A 26,930-nucleotide genomic window follows, 5' to 3' on the forward strand; every position below is an offset into this window, starting at 1 on the left:
TAGCTTGAAATAAAGAAAAAGGGCTAGGAATGGGTTTAATATTAATAATAATAATAATAATAATAATAATAATAATAATACGTTTATTTAGTAATTCTCATAATATTAAATATTAGATCAAGTTTTGTTTTGGCATAAAACACATTTCTAAGATATATACACATACACACACAAGGCTTATTACTAAGCAAACAAGAAGTAACCTTAAGCACATGCTGATAATGGATGGAGCTGTAAGAATAAATTAGCACACATTTGGACAGGTAACAATTCCGGTTTAAGTGTCCGGTGCGGGTGTGAAGTATCGATTGCCGTGACTGGACACAGATTCGCCTCTTCAATTAAGTAGATGATTTTTTTTTTCCCTTGTTGCATCAGCACAAATTCAATAGAAACAGAAGGATGGTTGAGGGATGAAGGAAGGAAGTAGACATGCTTTACTCAGCGCTGCATTCTTAAACACTCTTAAGTATTTCCTGATTTTTGCTGAGATCTACAGCGCATTTATAGCCATCGTCAGGTCCTGCAGAGACGCCAGGAAAAGCATTAACACGTCTTCTTTAGCAAATTATTTACAGACGGAGACCTAAGCGAGAGTGTGAGCAAAGGCATTAGTTGTGTAAAAAATAAAACACTTAGGGGAATGTTGTTATAGCAAAAATAGTGAGTGGTGTGATAGGGTGACAGAAGCTCCTCAGGCAGTTAATTATTTTTCTACCACAGAAAAAACAAAATCACAATTACCTTTTGATTTATTAGAAAAGAATCTAATTTTATGAAGCGTCAAAAGTACAATGTCTTAAAGATAATAAGACGGAACGGATGCAAGTATAGGTTAAGCATTGCACTAAAATAAAAACAAGTCCAAAATTTTACTATGATATGTACCATGGTACTTCAGACATTACCATGGTAGGCACTTCAATGGGTACCGTGGTAGTACCATGGTGTGTACATACAATGGTATCATACTATATAAATATTAGCATTATGGTACATAAACATGTATGACATATTTTTACAGTATCCTCAGTATGTGTTCCATAGTACCCTACTACAGTATACTGTATGGTAGAACCAGCTATAATATTGTGGTACATGGACAATTATGTATCATAGTGTGGTATACAGTATGTATTATATCAGCAAAAAATTACCATGATACTGTAAAAAATATAATTGTACTATATCCATCCATCCATCCATCCATCCATCCATTCATCTACATAGGATACTGTATAGGAACCTCTGTAGTCCAACTAGGGACAGTGGAGGCCAATGGTGACCATTGTATTTATTTTCATTTTGTACGACCATGGTAGGACCGCCGCTCAACATTCACACACACAATCACACACTATGGGCAATTTGGGAACGTCAATTAGCCTAATTCTGCATGTCTTTGGACTGTGGAAGGAAAACGAACAACCCTGAGGAAACCCACCGAGGGAATGCAAGGCGACCATGTTAATACAGATTATTTATAAAAGGAAACTCCAACTCCCAGTACACATGTTCAAATTACACTGATCACTCACACTTGGACTCTCATTTACACACCTATGTGTGTTTTTTTTTTTTTGGTAAATTCCATCTCTCCTATATTTATTCCAGCTATTTTACCAATTTTGTACCATTTTGCAACCATCAAATATTCTCTTGATGTTACTGCTAACTGGAAAATGCTCATTTTAATATCCAACACTACTATATAATCTGAATCCTAAGACTGTCTGCTTAATATTTTGTCGCTGTTCACTCTCCCCAAACTGTGCAGTGATGTAGACAATATAGATATTGTTTATTTGTCTACTGTGAAATGGCAGTAAGGATTTCATTACATCTTATACAATATAATGAAAACTTAAAGCTTAAAATATCACACCAGTGTCAACATTGCTGTGCCATCTGGAGTTTTCTTTGGCTTTGGGCACCTACTCTATTAGTGTACAGTGTGCACTAACATAATCAAAATAAATAAATAAAAAGCAGGGGGAAAAAAAGAAAACCAAGAATCATTTTGGTATCCTAACATGTACATACAGGTCGATATATCTAATACAGGCATAGTTAAGAACTAGCGTTAAAACCCAACGTTGATTATTACAGAGTTTTTAGAAAGAGAGTGAAAAGGTTGAAGCTAAAAATAATTTGATCAGCTTTAATGTAATTAGTAATACTATTATTTCAGGTTGAAGCCCGCGTACATGTCCGCCTGTCTTTCTGTATAGCGGAACTCTTTGCATAACTTATTCATTTGGTAATTTTGAGTATCTTACGCCATGTTTAGGCTAAGTTGTACTTCTTTTGTCACATTACCTCTTCAGTTAACACCGGGTTTCTAAACATGTGAGATCAACATGTTTTAAACTTCCAGCAGAAAGAATAAACATACAATGATCTGTCCATTCATCATTGAAGGTTCAGTTTTACATACCTTTTTTTTTTAGCACACAGGTTTGTTTGTGTTCCTTGAGGATGTCTTCCACATACACTGTGTATTTACAGTAGACCTTAGCGTTGATTTGCTCCGTTGAGTGACGAGTATAGCCATGTCCGCTTTTAGGGCAAAAGTGTAATATTTGTCCAAAAAAGTGATGGCTGCTATGAGGTAATGGCACAAAACTGCTCATAACGTCCCATCTACTAAACATTTTGGTTTAGTTTATGGCGCAGATTTAATTTTAGGATACCAAATACAGAAGGACTCGCAATGTTTAATAAAATTTTGTCAAGTCAGTTTTGCGAGATGCATGCATTTTGATGTAACAAAATCGGTTGGACAGACCTACAGATATACAGTACATACAGACGTACAGACAGACAGAATATTTTCTGAGACTGGTCTCAGGTTCAATGAAAAATATCATTGAAAGATTGAGTTCTGACCAATGTACAGCAAAACCTTTCTTTCATTTATATAGATATTAAATACAAAATTGCACCACTATCTTAATAATAATAATAATAATAATAATAATACATCAGTTATTATAACATACTAGTTTTCTTTTACTGATGTATTTTAATATATAGTTTAATATAAAATTTTATTATTTTATTATCTATAACAATATACAGTAGGTTTAATTTCTTTTAAAAACTGTTAAATAACACATACGGCATTAGGGGATTGAGTAACTCTAACAGAAACAGTCAGTTGCTATTTTACGACACAAAGGGCAGCTGTTCTGGAATAGTTCTTGCAAGAACAGTATTGTCAAGTACATTTGCAAACCCATCAAGAACTTGATGAAACTGGCTCTCATGAAGACCTTCCCAGAAAAGCAAGACCAAAACTCACCAGAAATCAGATATTTTCTGATAGACAATTTATGCATGTTTTGAACATACATTATCTTTCCTTCTTTAGGTTTATACCAAATCAACCATAGGGAAGTAAAAATGTGTAAAATCCAAGTTTACCCTGAGTTTTTGTATGTGCTGAACCTGTTGTGCACATAGGAGCGGGTTTGTAAGCTAACAGGTGCAAGCTAAGGCGAAAAAGATCAGTGTGGAAATAAACGAAACATTTTGAGTGATTGGGGACAGCGTGTAAAAAACCCAGCAGGCGACGAGCAGATATAGATTACATGACTAAACAGCTGCACACATAAACACATAAAGCGCAGGGTTTACAAGGGAAATGCTGTTGATATGTAATAGCTAAAGCTAAACCCTAGCCTTAACTGTACTATATAACTCTACTGAGATATTTTTCAACCTGAAAAAGTAATCTTGTATTTAGGAGTCGGTTTTCAGACATCGTCATTATGATAATTTCAATAATTAATTTTCTACATGATTAGTTTATTACACATATTAAACAAATGTTTTGAATATTTATACTGGACGTCCTGTACTAAGGAGATTCAACAACCAAATAGGATATTTTGGACTCTTCAACTCTATCTTGAACTCTATCCTCCCATGAGACGTGTATACAGCTCAGAGTCGGCTGATTAATAACGTAAGCGAATCTCCAGACATAATCCACAGGCGGCTTTACACCTCCTTATCCTGTCCCTTTTTTCGAGCACACACTGTCTACATTTTAGCATCGATATATTAACTGCTCTCACCTTCTGCAGAGTTTAGGAACTTTGCTTTGCACAATTGATTTGCATTGATTTTCTGCAAACTTTTATTTATTAAGAAGGTTAATTAAATATTATTTAATATAATACAGTATCATAAAATCTGAAACTGCAAGATAGATTTTTCTTATGAGAAAAAAAAATTATGTAAATATATATATACAGTGGAACCTCGGATTACGCGTAATGCGGTTTACGAGTGTTCTGGAAGACGAGCAAAGATTTGTAATAAATTTTGACTTAAAAAACGAGTGTTGTCGTGGTTTATGAGCACCGAGTATCATGTATAACGCATGCGCTTCTTGTTTTGACACCTAGCGTCACGTCATCACAACTGAGCCAACGGTTTTTCTCTCTCTGGAGCTGCGGGGATTCATCTCCCCTGCTGGGTCTTAGTGCTCCTCTCTTACTGGTATAATCAATCCATGTGTGTGTGTGTGTGTGTGTGTGTGTTTCTTTCTCTTGCGCTGCAGATTGTGTGTGTTATGTGTGTGCGCGCATAATTTGACACCACCGGTTCACACACACACACACACACACACACACACTCTTTCTCTCTCGCCTTTACTGTGTGTCAGTGTTACGTGTGTGCGTTTTTTCTTTCTCTTGGGAAAAAGCGCTGCAGAGTGTGTGTCAAATTATGCTCGCGCGCACACACATAACACACACTCAGCAGCGCAGGAGGGAGAAAAACACACACACACACACACACACACATTAAAGGCGAGAGCGCATGTGCGCATAAATGGAAACACTTATTGGTCGGGATTTATTTTTACTTTTTTTAAGGTAACATGCAGGTTAATTTGTTTTATTTTTACTTTATATTTTGTGTTAATTATTTTTATGTATTTATTTTTTTGAGCTGTGGAACAAATAATTTTAATTTCCATTATTTCTTATGGGAAAATGTGCTTTGATTTACGAGTGTTTTGGAATACAAGCCCGCTTCTGGAACGAATTATACTCGTAATCCGAGGTTCCACAATGTATATATAAATATATAAATGTCCTACTTCTGAAAAGTATGTTTACTTATGCACTCAGTACTTGGTCTGGGTTCCTTTAACATGAATTACTGCATCAATGAGGCAGGTGTTACTGAAGGTGTCACTGAGGACCAGGTTCCTTTAAAAGCAGCCTTTGGCTCATCTGTGTTGTTGGGTCAGGTGTTTGCCATCTGCCTTTTAACAATAGTCCATAGAACCCCATTGAGGGTTAGGTCAGGTGAGGGGTAAGTTGCAAGCAAGCACAGTAACATCATGGTCAGGAGGCCAGTTAGTGGTAATTTTGGCATTGTGCGCCCTACTGGAAGTCCTGCTGGACAAGGAAAATGGCATCTCCATAAAGCTCATCAGCAGACAGAAGCATGAAGTGTTTTAAAATCTCCTGGTTGATGGCTGTGTTGACTGTGGACTTAATAAAACACAGTGAACCAACACAAGCAGATGACATGGCACCCCAAATCATCACTGACTGTGGAAACTTCACTCTGGACTTCAAGATGCTTGGATTTTGTGCCTCGTCACTCTTTTTCCAGACTCCAGACCTTGATTTCCAAATGATATGCAAAATTTACTTTCATCTGTAAAGAGCACTTTGGATCAATAAGCAATGGTCCAGTTCTTTTTTTCCTTAACCCAGATAAAATGCTGATGTTGTCTCTCATTTAGGACTGGGTTGATACTAGGAATGCAACAGTTTTAGCTCATTTCCAGAAGATTTCTGAGCATGGTGGCTCTTAATGCACCAACTCCAGCCTCATCCCTGTTGTTTGTGCACTTTTCCCACCATACTGTTCCCTTCCAGTTAACTTTCCATGAATGTGCTATCGATACAGCATTATGTGTACAGCAAACCCTTTCAGCGAGGACTCTCTGTGCCTTGAGCTCCTTGTGGATGGTGTCGATGATCGTTTTCTGGACAACTGTCAGGTCAGCAGTGTTCCCCATGCATGTACCGAATTAGAATTAGAGAAATTTGGTGTTTTTATTTATTTATTTAATTAATTAATTATTCATATAAATAAATAACAATAAAATATTCGAATATTTTAGGATACTAGATTTGTTTATCAGCTGTAAGCCATAATCAGTGAAATTAAATCTAAAAAAGCATGAAATATTTGACTTACTTGTAATAAATCTAGAATATGAGTTTCACTTTTTAAATATTCTTTTTTTTACAATATTCTAATTTACTGAGAAGCCCTGTGTATTTTAAACAAAATTCATTATTTCTTTCTAGCACACAATTTATTTATTTTCACATTTGATTCTGACATGATTCTTATTTATTTTATTCTTGCACTTGATTTTGCAGATTTGATTTGATTTGACATATTCTTATATTTCATTCCATATGATTCTTACACATGATCCCCCTTTAACTCATTCTTGTTCTTATTAATCGATTTAAGCAACTTCATTTCTTCAGCTACAAGAACACCCCACCCTCTCACACAGCTTTCTTTATTCCCTCTCTTTTGCATTCTCATTCTCATTCTCAAACGTGCTCAGGAAATGGCTACTTAATGGTCATTTGACATTTTAGCATGATGTGTTCATTCACCTATCATCTTTTAGTCTGCCTTCTACCTGGGTCTGATCCCGGTGTGTAGTGTCACCAGATTTCATATGAGGAGATGATTGTGCACTGTATTTTTAAAAGTACTATGTGATGATAAAACAGTTTTACAGTTTGGTCCGGGTCTTAATGGATTTAAATGCTCAGAAGGGGCAACAACAAAAAAATAAACCAATAAAATAAAGACAGGTCTTGGTGGTGACCCTGGCAGGAAGTGTAACTAAACACGGTGTGTTAATCACTGTCTCTGTCTCCAGTTTAATCAGCCGTGACAGCTCGGGCGTCAAAAGATTTACCCTCCCTATTAAGGGTCTGAAGAGGTCATCAAAACAAATGTCACACTTTCCCTAGTTACAGGGGTCGCGTTCAACGAGGAAACATAATACCGGCAGTGACTCTGATGACCAGGAGGCGAAGCAAGAGGCCGGAATTCACACAACAGAATTATGATCCGCAAATGATTCCATGCAGCACCACAACTGAAGACAGCAAGAAGTACTGTAATACTGCCTTACACTCACTGCCCAGTTTTTTAGGATCTACTGCACATTTATACAGTTACCTAATCTGGCTTGGGTCTTCTGGAAATTTCCAACACACATAGTTTAAACAGGATGAAACAGGTGCGAAAAACATTCTGATGTTCTGTACAGTAGGCTGAAACATCTTGGTGAGAGAGACCAAAGAAGAATAAACAGACTGGTCTTAGGTGACAGAAAGTGTGTGGTGAGAAAATGCACACGTCATTAAACCTTGGGGTGGATGGGCATGTTTGTCAGCCAGAAATGAGCACCTGATCGCAAAGACGACAATTGACTCACACCTGTATCCTCTCCCTCCAGGGAAAGAGAGAGCTTCTGTACACAGAACGCTGAAGAGACAAGGTGGTGTCCCCGACGGGACCATCCCCCGGTTCACTCACACTTCACTTCCATGTTCCACCTGACCATGGAGACTGTGTGTTCCGCCTCTCTTTCTGCCTTGAGCATCCCTGGACACTAACTGCACCTGTGGGTGTGTATGTGTGTGTCTGTTTGTGTGTGTGTATGAGAGAGAATGTCAATTTACTAATCTCTCCTGCAGAGCGACATACAGAACAAAAATTTAATCTGTGTTTGCTTGACCCAAACTGGTTCTGTGACATCGTTATTAAATTTCTTTGGATCACATCATGATGTATTATTTTTTAAAGATTTTTTAGCACTTTGTCAGACAGGTTCCAGTTAGGTGATTCTTGATTCATCAGGTTTGGCAGTAATCGGGCCAGGCTGTGGCAAGCGAAATTTAACTCAGCGTTCCAAAATAATGGTGAATCACAGCTCACTCATGATTTAGCAAGGGGGCAATAACTTTTTCACAAAGCGCACAAAGGTAGGTTTGGACAGCTTTTTTTTCCCCGTAATGAATTAAATTATCATTTAGTATTTTCCTGGTTTATTTTAGTGTGATATAAAATTAGTTTGGTGATCTGAATCATTTAAGTGTGACAAATATGCCAAAAACAACAATAAATAAATAAAAATCAGGAAAGGGCCAATAATTTTTCAGTGGACTGTAACTGCATTTAATGCTGTGGAATATCCATAAAACATATTCATTCCTGTCCTGTCGTTCCCTTAACAAACTGTAGCTTTTCTGTATCGAAATAAATAAGTTAATAGCGCGGTGTAGAAAAATCCCTCAGGTAGGGGTGTGTGTGTGTGTGTGTGTGTGTGGTGGCTCTTTGTAGTATTTTTCCCCTCCTTTCCAAAAATGAACTAGCGTAAACGCGTAAGAAAGCCCTTGTGGACAACAGCGATTGGCTGACGATTTGAATGGCAGAACTCCCAACCAATTGAAATTGCACATTCGGTCGGCACATTCGCCAATCTTCGCTGCAGCCGAGCTCAACCGGAAGTAGACGGTAAAAGATGGCGGCGCCTATGAACGAGTTTAAGAAGCACCGCGCATTTTCTGTACAGTTTATCGATTTCTCGCGGCATTTTCTAAACAACGCCAAAGTGTATTTTCTCGTAGCATTTCTCCTCGCACTGACAGCGCGCTCTTCCGGATATGACGACTTTCAGAGAGACGAATTTCTTAAGAGAGAGTATTCGCTGACCAAGCCATACCAAGGTAGGGGAACGAGTCAGGATGCTGTTTTTACCACCCGTTTTGGAGACAAATCCCGCCTCCTGTGCTGTGATTGCCGTAATTTTGATTCTCGGTTTTTAATCGTAAACCGAAATCTTGACTGCTTCTACCCAATCAGAGAGCAACAACCTGAATACGGGTAGTGTTTTTAAAATGTGTTGAAATGTAATCCTTACTTTAATAAGCGTTAAGTATTATATACTCATAATGGACAATAATTAAAGTAATTTTATGTAAAGAATACACATTTAGTACTTCATAACGTGTTAAGTTCATTCTACTCTAAGCATACTGGGTAATATTCTGCCCCATAATGAAATAACTAGTATTTCCTGTTCACCTGGCTGTGAGAAGGTAGATGTCCTGTCAGATGTCGGGGTTTTTATCTCCAGGCTCTCCACCACTCCTCTCATCTCCTGTCACTCTTTTGTGTGGCAGTTTGTCATGTGGTATTGCCACAATACCATACAGAGTTTTGATCTACGTCACATTTTGCTTCATTGTTGTTTGTGACAGTGAAATAATGCGATTTATAACTGAATAGATTTTTTTTTTCAGTCATGGCTGAAGTAGACAGGGTTAAGGGCCTTGTTCAGGGGGTCAACAGTTGCAGCTTCTGTGGAGCTGGGGGTAGATGACCTTCTGATCAGTAACCCAGAGCCACCGCTGCCCATTACACGGTTAAAGGAGTGTGGTTTTGATTCAGTGCACAACAAAATGAATAGCATACCATCAACAGTTAAAGATGGTGTCTTTTTTTGTTATTTGTATATGAGTATGAGTCTATGTATGAGTATTTGTTCTTAAATATGAACAGTCGGATTGATACTTGGGTATCTATAATTAAAATGTTAAAGGTTTAATTATTAATCCAATGTCATCTCATCACACACCGTCCAGGAAAAGGTCACCCTCATTTATTTACAGTGTGTTAGACTCTCAAGTAACACAAATAATTTATTCACCCTCCTTAATTGCAACACTGTCTTTTCATTAGTTGAATACTTTTTACTAATTAATGTGTGTGTGTGTGTGTGTTTTTGTGCACGCAGGTCTGGGCTCGTCGAGCTCGTCGCACTGGGATTTACTGGGCAATGCCATGATCACCCCCGAGTATGTGCGCCTGACTCCGGACCTACAGAGCAGACAGGGGGCAGTGTGGAGTCGTATCGTAAGTGTGCTCTGGATATAGTAGGAATAAAACACTGCAGTTTTAGGGAAATAATTAACAACAGGATGGTGTGATGAATTCCCTGTCTTAAATTTGTTTATTTTTCTAGTACAGCATGCCCTAAAGTGTTTTATTCCTCTTCTGTCCTTTTTTTAGTCCATTTGTAGTTCTATTTAAACTAGTTCCCAACTGTGAGTGTATATGTGTGTGTGCGCAAACATGCAGCCATTCTACATTCGGGACTGGGAGTTCCAGGTGCACTTTAAGATCCACGGCCAGGGCAAGAAGAACCTGAACGGCGATGGATTGGCGCTGTGGCTGACCAGAGAACGCATGCAAATAGGCACGTGTTTCTTTTTTTTGTTGTTGTCTAAATAAAAGTATTAAATGTCTTGCTGTTACTTTGTTCTTCTTTTTTTTTTTTTTTTAACGTCTATAAGTAATGTTCAAGCATATATTCTTTTCAGTCTAGTTTAATTGTGCATTTGTTCGTTACCATAAAATCATGATCATGTTGATTTTTATGTTAAACAGATTAAAACTGCAGCTTCCAGATATTAATTTCTGTTCTGTTCTCTGTGATTGTTTCCAGGCCCTGTGTTTGGAAACGTGAATCATTTTACTGGCCTGGGGATTTTCATCGACACATATCCCAACCACGAAAATCAGCATGAGGTGGATGAACCTTTTGTGCAGTAACATTGTTTCTATTATTGTGACTGTCGCTATTTTTAACACTTCTCTCTCTTCTTCTTCTTTTTTTTTTCCTAGAGAGTCTTTCCGTTTATTTCAGCCATGGTGGGAAATGGGACTGTGGCATACGATCATGATCAGGACGGCAGGAACACCGATCTGGGGGGCTGCCAGGCCGCAGTGCGCAACGTCGACTATGACACGTTTGTCCTGGTCAGATACGTGAAGAGCACGCTGACGGTAATCGTACACTCTACAGTATATGTATGATTATGTAACATATACAGGGCTTGGACAATGAAACTGAAACACTGGCCAATTTAGTGTTGGTGGTTTCATGGCTAAATTTTATCAGTCTGGTGGCCAATCTTCATTGATTGCACATTCCACCAGTAAGCGCAGAGTGTGAATGTTTAATTACCAGAGTAATAGCAAAGTTTTGCTCAAAATATTGCAGTGCACACAACATTATGTGTGACATATCAGAGTTCAAACAGGACTAATTGTTGGTGAGCGTCTCGTTGGCGCATCTGTGACCAAGACAGCAAGTCTTTGTGATGTATGAAGCGCTATACAAAAAATGCTATACAAATTGAATTGAATTGAATCCATACACATTCACATTTCATACAAACTTATCATTCTTTTGATTGTGTAAAGCTGCTTTGTGCCAATGACAATTGCTAAAAGCGCTATACAAATAAAATTTAATTGAATTGAATCAAGAGCCACTATATCTAGGGTAATGTCAGCATACCACCAAGAAGGACGAACCACATCCAACAGGAGTAACTGCGGATGCAAGAGGAAGATGTCTGAAAGGGATGTCCAGGTGCTAACCTGGATTGTATCTCAAAAACAAAAAAACACAGCTGCCTAACTCACTGCAGAATTAAAATTCAATTCAGTTCAATTTTATTTGTATAGTGCTTTTAACAATTGTCATTGTCGCAAAGCAGCTTTACACAATCAAAATAATTATTTAAGTTTGTATGGAATGTGAATGTGCATGAACCAAAATGATCAGATTGTCCCTGGTGAGCAAGCCGAGGGCGACAGTGGTTATCTGCAATATCATGGCCTAGGTCCAATACTTGTGCTAGATGGGCGTGTCACTGCCAAGAACTACCGAACTATTTTGGAGGACTTGTGCACCCAATGGTTCAAACGTTGTATCCTGAAGGCGGTGCCGTGTATCAGGATAATAATGTACGAATACACACAGCGACACACTTGACAGAATGGTTTGATGAACATGATTGTGAAGTTGAACATCTCCCACGGCCTGCACAGTCACCAGATCTAAATATTATTGAGGCCCTTTGTGGTGTTTTAGAGGAGCGAGTCAGGAAACGTTTTCCCCTTCGTAGTGACCTGGCCACTATTCTGCAAGAAGAATGGCTCAAAATCCCTCTGGCCACTATGCAGGACTTGTATCTGTCATTCCCAAGACGAATTGATGCTGTATTGGCCGCAAAAGGAGGCCCTTCACCATACTAATGAATTATTGTGGGCAAAAAAAACAAGCGTTTAGGTTTCATTGTCCAACCTTCTGTATAACAAAATAGAAAAAAACAATCTTACTTGTTTGTACCTGAATTCCCTAAAGCACACACCAGGGGGCGTCCTGTGATCAACAGATTACTCATGTTATAGGTCATGTGCTGTGTATACAGTCACTGTCTTAAATCAATCAGTCAATCATTAATGTGTCATATGTAAGCAAAATCCAGTCCAGAAATGAAGCTGATTGTGGATCAGAAAACACGGCGAGCCCAGAGGAGGTCAGTTTTTAATTTTCTCTTTCACTCCTTCAAAGGTGATGATGGATATAGAGGGAAAGCAGGAGTGGAAGGAGTGTGTCGAGGTCCCAGGTGTCCACCTTCCTCAAGGGTATTACTTTGGAGCCTCATCCCTTACTGGAGATCTGTCAGGTTCATTTTTTAAAATTATTATTATAAACAAGAATGTTATTTTTCTACATATGCCAACTTGAAAGGAAGGTACGCCACAGACCTGAGATACCGCTTACACTGAGGCTTGATCTTCACTGTCTGATTCACACTACTATTCCACCATATCACGTTGGCTAATTGCTGTCTGATTGATCACCTAATTGCAGATAACCATGACCTGATCTCCATCAAGCTGTTTGAGCTGACAATAGAGAGAACTCTTGAGGAACTGGAGGATGAGCAGGAGGTCCTGATACCCAGCGTCGACCGCAGAGAGATTCCTGGTAAAAAATAAATTAAAGAAAACATGAATGTGTGTATAAAAGTAAAGCTAGTTAGTGAGGTTAAACACGACTGACCTTACAAAGTTGGTGTTGAACAGGATGCTCATCAGGCTGCATCTGTGTTGAGTTCCCATGAATTTTAAATTTATACAGGGACTTAAAAAATGGAAATGAAACTCAACACCACAGTTTCACCCTATTTTTAGACACTGATGCAGCAGCATCATTGAGCAGCTGTGGAAATTTCTTTTATCATTGCCAGATACTCTCTAGATGTAAATGGTAATGGTGAAGTACTGTATGTTGTACAGCAGTCCTACTTTTTCTGCACTCTTTTCTGTTGCAGTGGAGGTGGTGGATGAAGGCATGAGTACGCTCACCCTTCTCTTCCTGTTCATTTTTTCTGTGGTCGGCCTCGTGGTGCTCATCGTGGCGTCGCTCTTCATCTACGCCCGCTGGAAGGAGCGCAGCCGCAAGCGCTTTTACTGAGTAGCACCTAGAATGTTTTATTAGGTTTAGAAGATTCTTCTCACTGCTGCATCAAACTGACTTTTTACCTCTGACACTCAAGAGCCATACAAGAGAACTGCCTCGTCTTGATTCTCTCATCGATCTGCTGAAGTTTTTCAATATTAATGTGGAAAGAACAAGGTGCGCAAGTGTGTGAGTGCTTGAGAGTGTGCGTGCAAAAATGCAAGACACAGATTTCCTCCTGAAGTGCATTATACATATTACAGACCTAGATAGACAACATTGCATGCAATGCGAGCGAGAGTGAGTGAGTGTGTGTGTGTGCGCAGAAATGTTTGAGATCTGTTCCTGAACTGGAGATGCATATTAAAGACTTAGCTAGGCAGCTGTATGCTTGTGTGCTAGTGAAGCATACTCGTATTAAGTAAAAAAGTGGCCTTTAACTTCTTTGATTTTCTTTAGAAATTAGGTTTTTCATATTGCCTTTTGTTTTGTTGAACACTTTAGTATTTGTCATTTAGCATTTGTTTGATTATTCGTCAAAAAGCTCAAATCAGACATCAAGGTCTTTAATATGTATATCTATAAATTTGCACGCGCACACACTCATTTAGCTGAACTATAAAGAAGTCTGTGTCAGAGTTCATGTGTATGTTTGTGAGTTAGTCAGGACCTTTTTTTGTGCCATTTTACTCAAAATACACCAAACAAAGTGAAAATCGTTTTATGATCAATGTGCTGGATGGAACAAATAGCGTTTACCGAACAAACCAGTTCACCCATTTATATTAACATCAACTTATACCAGTTTTACTGGTAGTCAGGTGTCAGTGCTACTGTACATACTAAACACACTCTTCCTGCCTTTTAAGCCTTAAACAGTAGGCGATTTGCTAGCATCGAGAAAGGAAGTCAGCTTATTGCAAAGATCATAAATGAATAAATAGTAACAAACGTTTGGGGTTTCTTGGGTTAATTGTTTCTTTTTTTTTTAAAGGCTGTGAATAGTAATGCACTGAATTTTGAAAATTATACCCCGTTAACGTTTACACAACCTCTCAAAAATCTATTTTATTAAACAAAAAAAAGTGCCCCCCTTTTTTTGTTATTTAAATTATAGCGCTTAATTAAAACTTTTTGTATAATTTTATTTCCTTTAATTATTGTTATTTGGGTGGTCGTCATGCTTACACATTATCATCTGATTTTATTTTTAAATGTAATAATTTGCCACTGAAAAAGAATGAGCATGCATGAGTTTTTTTTTTTTTTTTTTTTAGATTTTTGAGGTTTCTTTAATTGGAAATATTATTGGCTTATAGTGTATGGCTGTCACATAATTTTTTTTAGTACAAAGGGTGTTACCGGATTAAAGGGATCTTTAAAGGAAATTTTATTCCATTAAATGTTGAACATTATATAGAATATTAAATTCTTCAAAGTTATAACATACATTAGAGCTCTAATGTCTTATTTTAAAATCACAATGCACAAAAAAATAAGACTGAACTGGACTAAAATTACAACAATCTTGTAATTACAAGAGCTGTTTGTATAAATTGCTAAAAGATCAGTGATTTCAAAAGTTGCTGGATGAACAATTTAGGAACAGATATTTCATTTTCATAACAAAATCAATTTGTCTGAATGTTTGCTAGAATATTACAAATAAAACAGAAGACAGTTTTCATAAACTGAAACGTGTATGTGTTTCATTATGGTTTACGTGGTTTGGTAGGAACATAAGGGCCTCGGAAAGATATTAAAGAAGGCGAGTGAACCTGTGTACACAATTTCAAATTTGTAGTCTGTGTGGGCAAAGTGAACTTCCAAAACAAGCATTGTGGAAATGTTTGTGTTAACGCTCCTACAATCAGAAACGCTGTGTCATCCTTACATACATCCCTAACATACTTCTTGTACAGTTTTCTACACCATTTCTTTGTGTGGATTTTGTGAAATTATTGTTACATTGTGTGTTTTCGGGAGGTTAGAGGCCAAAAGCATTACATTATGACTTTTTTTAGGCCCTCATGAAACCACTTTCTGAGAAGTAATGCAATTAATTTTAAAACATAGCGCCCATGTCTCTATTCAAGGCCACATTGCTACATGATGGTCGGCCACAATGACTCATGACAACAGTCATTGTGAGTGAAGTTACGTTGCTGAGGCTAATATACAGTATTAAAAAAAAAACAGTATTTTATGCATGACCATGAAAAATAATTCCCAAGAAATTAAACTTATAAAACAACTGAAATGTCAATGGAATGCTACAGTAAATATTAATAAATATTATAAAATGATTATACTATGAATTTATTATTGCAATCTCTAGCAGAATCATTGAAACCATTTGTTCCAAACATTTTTATTATTATTTATTTATTAATTTTTATTTTTTGCTTTACAATTGCCTGCAGCAGAATTTCTTGCCTAGAGCTTTCCCTCATTTTGCCCTGGAATTAAATGGACTTTAACCATTTAATTTGCACAATATTCACCTCAACACTTGGGAGAAGCTACATTGGCTAATCTGTCAAGTCGAATTGGCAGGAGTGAGCTGTTGGTGAGTACTGCAGTAATTTTCTAATCAGAATGAGGTCTGGGCGATGACTGGGCCATTCTCATACATTCAAGGTTTTTTTTATTTGTTTTTTAAACCCACTTGATTGTGTATGTCCAGGTTTAATGTCCTTTAGGAAAGTAAACCTCCTTGCTATTGTCACAGGTTTTCTTCTAGGCCTGCCCCACATTTAGCTTCATCCATCTCACCCTCAATCATGATCAATTTCCCAGACACTGTTTGTGAAAGCCATCATGCTACCACTAGCAGTTCACTGTAAGGATGGTGTTCTCAGCTGGGTTTCTTTTGTTGGGTGTAAGGTTTCTCTCAAACACTGTGCTATGTCCCAAGGTCAAAAAAGTTGAATTACCTTTTTATACAATCGTACTGAATCTTCAACATGCCTGTTTAACCTTCTCTGCTACCTTTTCATTAAGCCCAGTTAAGTGTCTTATCTATGTTTGTTGACCACTGTTTTTATGTCTTCTTTTTTTAAAAACTCTGACTGATACTTTTCCAGAAGAAAGCGGTTTGGTTCTCTGAGAAACTCTGCCCAGCAGATCGTAACAATAAAAGAACAACAGAAACGTCACCCTAATTGCCCACGTCAATTCATCATAGTAAGTCTAGCTTTTAAAAACAACCTATTACCAACGTTGTCCTGACATCTGTAATTTGCTAAATTAACTTCACCACAATCTTTTGACAACCAAAAATTCTTGCTGGATGAGGTCATAAATGAAAAGCTATATTTATATTGAGATCATCATAACAGTGCTCTTCATACAACCCAGAAACTGAACTAATCTAGGGTTTTTCATATTAGCATAATGAATAGTTATACAATCCAACTTTAATGTCTTTTTTTGTTGTTGTTGCTGTTAATAATTCTGCAAACTAAAAAAAAAGTCAAAGCAGAACATTTGATTGTGCAGAACAAAACACAGTAATAAGAGTTACAAACTTTCTTTTTAACCGAGATTGACACTTATACCAGCATGCTTGGATATTATCAACATAGAACGCTTTCTCAGTATGCCAGTGTTATGATCAGACTGTCTGTGTCATTTCCTAAATGCTGGCCTTCCAGGAACTCCTTTAACAGCCCAAACATGTGGATATTGCTTGGAGTGAGGTCAGGACTTCAGGGGGATGTAGCAATAACTCCCAGCTGAGATCCTGTAATGTGCAAGTGGTGTTTGTAAATGATTCTTTGTACAGTTCACACAGTGTCTCTTTACAAGTTGGCGTTATCCATCGATTTTTAAGGATCGGGCATTCCATTCACCGAATGTTAACGGGAATGACTGCAGTGGGCACATCGGCTGGGATCGTCACGCACGGATGTACGGCCTTCTTTAAAACATTTACACCATTCATGTTTTACTGCGGCCTGAGTATCACCATACATTATCTTCATTTATAAGAGGTTTCGTCCCTCGTAGATTTATGATTTACATTCATGACGTATAATCACAATTAGGTCTTTTCAGTCGTAACCCTATAAGCTGTGAATAGGTTTAAGAGATTTCAAGATTTTCAAAACAACTGCAGCACAAAAAATGATGCAAGCGTCCGAATATTAGTTCAAGTCTAAAACAAAGATGATCTTAAAAAGAGATTTTGCATCTTTACCATCCCAAAGTACTTTTTGACAGTCTTAAGCATTTCACCCTCAACCCGCACCACTTTGTCTTTGTTCAGTCCATTCTGTCCATTTCTGCAGTAACAGCATCCCTGTAGGTATTGTTTTACTTCTCCTTTTTCGGTTTCCCTGTTCCAGTTTTATTCCTCTGCAACTTTAAAGGATGTAACTAAAGATTTCAGTGAGGAACTAAACAAGGGAAACCACATACACACACATAAAATATAACTGAATATGGCTTTGCAAGGGATTTTGGGCTAAAATCACTTACAGCATGATTAAGTGTCAAGTAAAAAACTAAGAAAATTCCCAGAGATGTTGTATGCTATTTTCACCCACATTTATGATCAAAAGTTTAGTCATTCTCAAATCCCACCACTGTCTGGGGCCCAAACTGAAAAATTTCACAAATTTCCCTAAGTTTAGAGTCTACTAAACACGTAATAAAAGCTTCTAGTATCTACATGCCTGAATCATCACCCACATGCATCATCCAAAACCATCTGTCAGACATGCTACACACATGGTATTTTTATAAACGTGTATAATAATAAGACATCATGGTGCTAAAAACAACATAACAGCAGTCTCAGCCAGGAGGCGTGGCCAGACTTCTGGCATCACAGTTTGTGTTTTTGAAATGGAGTGGAAGTCATCTATCTATTTGGCTCGTTGAGTGTATACATGGTGCTAAACTGTTAACAGAAGTAGTTAAAGTGCTAAATTAGCCTGATGTCTTCAGTGTGGTCTGCCGAACAGTTTCATTCTTTCAAGACTTTAACAATGCTTCACACCTTCTGAGCTGCACACACATACACATGAATAAAAGCATGTGGTGGGGCTGTGGTTTTCCATACTGTGTATATTTGTTGGTGTGTTTAAATGCATACTATTAAAGGAAATGGTAAAATATCCCCGTCTGCGCTCATACGGATGCCCATGAGCCATGATTCATAAGTTATCCTCTATTTTCCAAGCTGAGCGCGTCACTGTTTGTATTTTAGTTCATTAGCTGATGTGTGTTGGTGTTAAACGTTTTATTATAACTGATCTGAGCTCGGTCTTTTTGCAAGTATGACGTTTAAGGTAAGAAGGATCTGACCCCAGATCAGAAGTGGAACTGCTTGCGAAAAAGGAAGTTCAGTACACATATGTGTTTCTCCACGCAGCTGGACGGAGACTGAGCAATTACAAGGACGAACGAGCATTTTCAACAAGTTAAGGTAAGAGAAATGTGGTGTTTTTTAAAGAAACTGTAATAGAAATTCCAACCAAATTAATTACCATGTTCAGTGAACAAAAAATGTATGTCTAATGTAATCTACTGTAACGTAATGTCTATTAATGTGTTAATCTTACAACAGGAGGGTGTTGTGAAAGACTTATAACACAACACGCAGAATTACAGAGAATTTGAGGTTTCAAATATTAGAAATTGTTCTACAAGTGGACATTTAAAGAACTTGTAGAAAACGCACCTCAAATGAACTTTAATTATACCACTTAAAAATGAGCGAGGTAATAAATTACTGTTTAAAAGTGATGATCATGGTCATGAAATGCTAACGACGTTAAGGAAAGCCCCAACAAAGTTTCAAAAGAATGTGTCTTTGCTTTCGTTCATTCTTTACATGATTTAAATTTCCATATGTGACTATAAAACTAAATGAGATTAGAACTAAAATATAAAGGATCGATAGTACAGAACAGAGTTAGGTGAAACAAATACTATTTCACGCTTTTTCGGCTTGATTTCATTTGTATTTAAAAATGTTAAACCTCATGATGGAACTGTGTCTTTGTTTCTCGGAAGCGCACACAGGAAGTGTGTGTCATTGCTTTTTGAGAGACATGGAGTTATAACAGAAAAAGGAAGTTGAGTGTCTGTGCTGGTTATATTCAACGCATGCAGTTCTTTTTTCTGGTTATGCTACATTATTATTGTTATTTGAAGTACAGTATCTATGAAAGTATGCTTTTTTATTAAATTGTAGCCCAAGCACTATGACATCAGCCCTATGTATCAGGGCCCTCTTGTGGCTTTTGGGGGATCTTAACATGGTCCAAATCATAAAAATCCACACGTGATGGAATCTGCTGCCATTAGGGTGCATGAGCAGCTAGGTGCATTTAAACCTAATTGAGCTGAACAACTTTCGAGTCATGGGCTCAACTCAACAGGAAGTCAGTTATTGTGGGTTTTTGCCAAAAACACCAAGTGGAATTTGATATACCCCTCCTACGGGATTTATATGATTGACACCAAACTGGGCCTTTGTGATTTTAAAACATCGAGTAGGCAATATTGTGAAGTTATCACTCTTAATTTTTGATATCCCCAATAGGTCCGCTGTTCATTAAACTTATGATGAAAAGTTACTTTCTGTGTGACGTTACATACAGTGATTTCACATTGAGTAACATCATATTAAATGTCATCACATTGAGTGACATCGTGAATGCCCTTTTCTACAATTATGACATAATGGTTTCGATATGTCCCCTTTAAGTGCGTGTGCCAACTGTCTGCCAGGGCAGTGATGGTGCATGGTGCCTGGGTCTGGTCATCGTTGCTTGCAAATATATTTTAATTTATTGTTGTTTAAAGCGTGTTGAAGGAGTCTCCAGTGTAAGTGGTTGTATTAGGTTTTCTGACACAGAATTATGTTTAATGATATTTCTAAATGTTAATGTTTTTTTATACACATCATGTTTATAACCACAGAGAAATAGGTTATGGTTCAAAAGCAGTCAAACACTGGGAAGTGAAAATTAATATGAGGTTTTTAACTGTTCAAAATAACTTGTAATATTTAATAATATAGGTTACCTATCTTGGCTATAATTAAGATTTTAAGTGTTCAAGGAAAATTGGAACTTGTGAAGGAAAATGTAAAACCAGTTGACATTTACAGAAGACTTTAAGCACAGTACGGTGATGAGACTCTTAGGTGCAGAAAAAACATTTGAATGGTGCAAACATTGTAAAGAAGGCCCGTACATCCATGAATCCCAATCCCGACCGAGGTGGCTTGGAGCCCACAGCTGTAATTCTCGTGAACATTAAGTGGAAGGCTTGATCGTTAAAAAAACTGACAGATAATTTGTCATCACTGTGCAGAAGAGACACCATCTCCCGTCTGTGGGAACTGTACACACTATCATTCACCAACACCACTTGCACATTACAGGAACCCCCTACAGTCCTGGCCTTCAAGACATTTCCACATGTTTGGGCTGTTAAAGGAGTTCCTGGGAGGCCAGCGTTTCATAAATAAAGCAGTCAGTTGGATCGAGACTGGCATACTGAAACAACTTTCTACCTTGATGGTATCTAAGCACTAGTAAAACACTAGTGAAAAAAATAAAGGGAATTTTTACTCTCATAACTGTGTTCTGTTATCTTGCACAATCAGAGGTCCTGGTTTGACTTGAATGCCACTCGTAAATGAGGTTTGCGTTTATTGGTAGGGTGTGGTGATTATAAAAGATTCCAATATTTTGAAGAGTACCATGTGAGAAAGAGTGGAATTAATGTATGTCTGTTTTAACTCTATTTAACAAGCCTTCTGTCTGTCAGTCTGTCTAGAACCCACAAAAGGAAGGATGTCGTGCCTCAAGTGTTTAAAATACACCATGTGTGCAGTGAACTTCATCTTTTTTGTATGTATAAGTTCAACTACCAATAAAAGTAAAAATATGTTTGTAGTGACTGTAAATAATGATAAGACTTTATTAGACTTCATCTAAGAAATCTATCCACTTCTAAGCACTTCTAAGTTCACCTTTATGTCTTTGATGCTTACAGCTTTGTGGAGCTGCGATATTTGGCTTGGGGATATACATGAGCACCACGTCCAAGTACTTGCCCCTCTTCCCGTCATTCTCAGTCGTGAACTTGGCCAGTGCGCTCTTCGTCATCGGTATATTCGTCACCTGTGTGTCTTTTTTGGGTTTCCTGGGGGCACTTAAGGAAAACCGCTGCCTATTGATGTCTGTAAGTGTTAACCCTTTTGTTTCCTTTTGTTAACTACATTTATTAACTTGCAGTACAAGTGGCAGTATTATTACCTCAAGAAAAAAAAATACATATTTGTAGTAAATTTCTATTTTTGCTTATATTTATGTTTAAATTCATCTGCCTTTAACTTCAACTCTATATACATTTTGGGGAGAAGTTTCAACTTAGATGGTAAATTTGCTGATTTCATTTGCAATATAAAATTGCCAAGAAAGACCACTCAAAGCAAAACCAAAAGTTAATAAAAAATCAGACCGCAGTGTCCTAATGGTTTATACTATTGCTTCAGCCAAACCACCTGACAAAACCCCAAGCCAAGCCCACTGTGAAACAATGGGAGCTAACTTCCCTATACACACACATGCATGCACAGTTTGACTGAATTCTTACTTACTGTGCAAAAACAGACACATAAACTAAATCCTAAAACAAAATTGCAGACACAACCAACTTGAAAAATTCATGAAATCCAAAACGGAAGCTTAACAAAGTACTAGCTGTACCACTTACCCACTTAGCACTAGGAATATGATGATTACAAAAAAAATCAGAATAATTGTAGGTAATTCAGTTCATGTTTGATCTCTATACTTTCAGTTTTTCAGTCTCTTGTTCCTGCTGATGTTGTCCGAACTAGCTGTGGCCTGCCTCCTGCTCTTGTACGAGCATGAAGTAAGAAAATTACTTTTACAGAGTAAAAAATAGGAATGTAGGGTTTCCCAGAGGTAAACAAATTCAAAAAGGGGGAACGCAGTTAATTACAATATACTGTAAGAATATCAAATGGACAATGTTGGCATCACAATTGCATCCATTATATCAGGCCCAGTTAACAGATGTCGCCCTTTTGTACTGTATTTATTTCATCTTTATGTTAGTTTTGTACATTGTGGATTTGTACCTCTGTGTTAATCTATGTGTGAGGGATGCAAGATGTGTCAAAGTTACGTGAAGGGTGAAAATGCACTGATGTTCTTATAACAACAAAAAATCTGAATCTCTAGAGACATGTACACAGGATGAATGTCTGTATCAGGCTATACTACAATATAGGCATAAAGGCAAATGCTACTATAGTATATAACAAATACTTATAGTATAGTATAGTATAGTATAGTATAGTATAGTATAGTATAGTATAGTATGGTATGGTACTATAGTTTAATATACTAATTACTACAATATACTACATTTCACTGTGGTAGTTATTATAGACAGTTACTACACACTTTTACTATATTACATTACAATATATTACTATAGTAAACACTATGACAAACTGTAGCATTTATTATAGTAAGTAACAGTATGCGGTGGTACACTGGAGTATTTGATGTAGTAAGTTACTGTATACCATGACAAACTGCAGTATTTGTTAGAGTAACTTTCTGTACACCGTGGTACACTGTAGTATTTGTCATAGTTAGGTACTCTACCTGTAGTATATTGTAGTGTTTGTCATAGTAAGTTACCGTATGCTGTGGTACACTGAAGTATTTCCTATAATAAGTTACTGTACTGTAATGTTAATTTATTTGTTGTTATATTTTTGTTCAGAAAGCTACTGTTTACTGTTTAATTGTTATTTATTTTAACTCACCGGTGACATTTCATACATAAAGCTCTTCTGTATGTTTTTTTCTCATGGGTATCTTTTGTACTGAATGATGACTCATTGTAGATTTTGTACTACTTGTAGATTGACAAATTCATACAAGATGAACTAAAGGCCAGCCTAAATCAGACCCTGGCAGGAGAAACAATTAATTCAACCATTGACTGGGAAATCATTCAGAAAACTGTAAGTTATAACAGTAGCATTTGATATATATTTTTAATAAGGTGCACATAACATGGCCTACTGACAACCTTTCTATATGGCTGTAGTTTAAGTGCTGTGGTGTAAACAACTACACGGATTGGAACCCCAAAATACCAGGGGCGTGTTGTGAAACACCGCCATGCCAAGGCAAAGCCTGGACTACAGTATGACAACTTTGTTTTTCTATTTTAAAATAAATGTCACAACTGAGGTTCTATGTAATTGCCTGAAAGCAATATCTGTAGCGTTACTGTGTGTGTGTGTGTGTGTGTGTGTGTGTGTGTGTGTGTGTGTGTGTGTGTGTGTTTTAGGGCTGCTATTCAAAACTGAAGCAGTGGTTTGAAAGCAATCTGCTAGGAACCGGGATCGGGGTCATCATCGTATGCAGCATTGAGGTGCAAACCATCATATCTCACCTTACAGAACAAAACCATGCACATTATCGACAAAATCATATGTCTGCACCTTCTTATGTATTTATGAATTTTGACATCCTTAAAAATGAAATTCTAAATAAGGAAATAAGGGTCTGTTTGAGCAAACAGAATATGCAGTATATGGCAAAATGTTTCCAAAAGCTGGGGGGAAAAACTTTATGTTTTTTAAATCTTTATGTTTCCCTTCACTATTACTACGAAGCTCAAACCCTTTTCCCGCATGTCAGTGCTATTGTGCACAAATCGAGCTCCCTGGTGTGTTAAGGTTGGAGTAGAAAAACTCCAGTGTTCTGCACAAAGCCTTGACCTCAACCCCAGTGAATACCTTAAGGATGAATCATAACGCCCAACCCCATGCAATGGGGTTATGGCATATAAATTCAATAACCCAAGCTTCATGAGGTTAAAGAAGCCGAAGTTTCCAATTTATACTTCAGCATTATGTCTAGGCTGTACAATAGGGTACGGCGGAGGGCATGTGGCCTACTCCATAACCTGTGGCGTAGCCTGACATCGACCTTATAAAAAATTCACTCTATGGAAAAAACTAAATATTGCTGTGGAAGGAAGACCAAGGAAAGTCCAGAAATACTTGCTTGTTGCAGGGTTTTTTATTTATTTATTTAATTATTTATTTGAAAGAATATATCATAGTGAATTTCAGCCCATTTACAAACTTAGCTTAGAGGGCGAACAGATTCAACACGGTGGCATAAAAAACCCACCCCTATCCAACAGCTCGATGGTGTAATTACCAGAGGTGGAAAGAGTAATAAACATTTGAAATTTTACTGAAGTACAAGTAAAGGTACTATTATAAAAATCTACTCAAGTAAAAGTAAAAAGTAGCTCATTAAAAATTTACTCAGAGTAAAAGTTACCGAGTTACTTTTTTAACCGCGGGGGTGGGATAGGGGATCTAGTGTAGTTTAAAAAAGGCAAGCGGATAGAAATCTTCAGATAGACATTTCAGTTTCAGTAGCAAATGCAAGTAAATGATTTTGAAATTACTTTTTGAAATGTTACTTTCCACCTCTGGTACTAGCACAAAGACACCAGTGCAGCATCCACAATACGATTTACACATACCCCACTGTGATTTAAGATCAGTGTTTTTTTTTTAAATAAAGCAATGTTCCTCGGTTCATTTTGCTCTCCGTGTCTTTCTGACTGTAGGTTTTGGCTATGTGCTTCTCCATGACTCTGTTCTGCCACATCACCAAATCCGGACTTGGCTACAAGTGATCGGCCTCCTCAGTTTTCCTGCAGCGCAGAAGAGAGGAAGAGAATGGATAAGGAAGCTTGTGACCAATCATACTATTATACTTTTACAATTTCATCTTTAAACTTAGTGACACTCGTCTAGATTGTGACTCCGACATAATTGAACGTGATGCATTTGTACAGGGACACATCTTGTGAATTTTTCCGTCATATCTAAAAGCCATTTCTTTATCTTTTTCATCTTTATAAGGTTTTATGTACAGGAAATGCATATATGACTAAATATATGGATAAATGCTTAACTATAATAAAAGAATTTTGTCTTTAATCTTTTCGTAAAATATAGTATTAGTGCAATATCAGGCTGGACCAAAGTTGATGTTGATTTTGTTTAATAAAATGTCACGTTTTATTAAACTTTTGAATCATTATTGTCCTTTTAAATGAACTTCACTATCTTTAAATGACAAATTGACATTAGCTCATGTAGTTTCAACAAAAGCACTTTTTATTTAGCAGTTTCCATGCTAACTTTAACTTCGCAAAATATTTTGGTGTAGAAACCCCCTTGCATGACCAAAAGTCCCCCCCCCCCCCACCCACGCATTGACTTGAAAGAGTAGAAATCTCTTTTTTCACCCACATTCACCAAACTGACTTCTTTTTATGAAGCTGTGTAACTGAGAACCTTTTTTTATTGAAAAATCCATTCTCATTTATTTTTACCAGTTTATTTCATTTACTCTTAATAACCATAAACGTTGCTGTACATAGCTACACCTTGTTTAAATGTAGATTCTTAAATTCAACTTATTTGTGTTCTTTTCTTGCATTGTGTCATGTTGCTGTACTAACTACTGCATCTTGTGACTTTCTGTTTGCAAAAAATAAACGTTTGGGGTAAAAGTAAAATCATGTCGTAATGTTTCGGTCAACTAGCTACTTCTTTTATTGCTCATTTAGAAAACAAATTTAAGTTTAAATTTGTGTGGAAATGTCTCGTTAATAGCCACTTCTTCATTTAGCAATGTGAGAAGAACAACATAAAGCATTACACTTTGTAATTACAAAGTTCATGATCCACTTTCTATATTTCAACTGAGCACTTCACTTCGCACCTACATTACCATCCACACCGAGAAATGTACACAGTGAGGCTGTTGCGAACTCAGTTGTGAAGCCCAGGAAACCATCCAGACCAGACAATGTGTAATCTTTTTAACTTCAGATGAGGGCCGATCAACAGGCCTTTCCTGTCTTTCTCACCCACATTTTTAGCAAGTCACTGAAGGTCACACGTTAAAATAATTTCTGTTAAAAAAAAAAACCCTGCCAACTCAACTTTTTATGACTTTAGTTTGGTCTGTCTGATCTCCATGATTTTTGGACATTTTAGACCCTGGAATCGGTTCATCTAAAGGACAATCCTGAGATCTGACTATACAGTTTGCTAATTGGTGAAACAGCTCCATATGGGGTTGCAATACCTCCTCTAGCAACTATTCATGGTCTATAACAAGAATCTGCGTCCACCTGTAACTGGGTCACCAGCTTTATGACTGCTATCTAAAACACAGCAGAAACTTACATTTGGTCTCTCCTCTGAGGTCTGTGCTCTGCCAACTGCTTGTCTTAAGGGTTTCTTTTAAAAGAATGTTGTTAACCTATTTAAAGAACCCCTAGAAATTTGATAGTTGGTCAAATAGGTCAGTTTGAAATGCAATCAATAGGGGGATACCTCATCTATCAACTTCATTCTAGGGGTTTAAGACACCTCCTGCTTCTACTTGTAAGCATTTAGACTAGTTAGAGTCAGCAAGTG

General features: G+C 37.3%; 2 protein-coding genes across 2 annotated transcripts; both read left to right on the forward strand.

Moving 5' to 3' along the window:
- Positions 1-8,593: 8,593 nt before the first annotated feature.
- lman2lb (lectin, mannose-binding 2-like b) lies at positions 8,594-15,078 on the forward strand. Its single transcript, XM_053480708.1, has 8 exons — positions 8,594-8,798; positions 9,869-9,987; positions 10,213-10,330; positions 10,580-10,662; positions 10,759-10,920; positions 12,500-12,614; positions 12,803-12,919; positions 13,266-15,078. Exons 1-8 carry the CDS (start codon positions 8,594-8,596, stop codon positions 13,406-13,408), a joined length of 1,062 nt encoding a protein of 353 aa, XP_053336683.1. The 3' UTR covers positions 13,409-15,078.
- A 3,466-nt stretch (positions 15,079-18,544) lies between these two features.
- On the forward strand, positions 18,545-26,020 carry zgc:64051 (leukocyte surface antigen CD53). The gene is made up of 8 exons (XM_053480711.1): positions 18,545-18,827; positions 21,194-21,267; positions 21,413-21,601; positions 22,223-22,297; positions 23,325-23,426; positions 23,513-23,611; positions 23,759-23,842; positions 25,061-26,020. The coding sequence occupies exons 2-8, from the start codon at positions 21,211-21,213 to the stop codon at positions 25,127-25,129; spliced, it is 675 nt and encodes a 224-aa protein (XP_053336686.1). The 5' UTR covers positions 18,545-18,827; positions 21,194-21,210; the 3' UTR covers positions 25,130-26,020.
- The last annotated feature ends 910 nt before the right edge of the window (positions 26,021-26,930 follow it).

Source organism: Clarias gariepinus, chromosome 21, assembly GCF_024256425.1.
Source record: "Clarias gariepinus isolate MV-2021 ecotype Netherlands chromosome 21, CGAR_prim_01v2, whole genome shotgun sequence".
NCBI lineage: Eukaryota > Metazoa > Chordata > Actinopteri > Siluriformes > Clariidae > Clarias > Clarias gariepinus.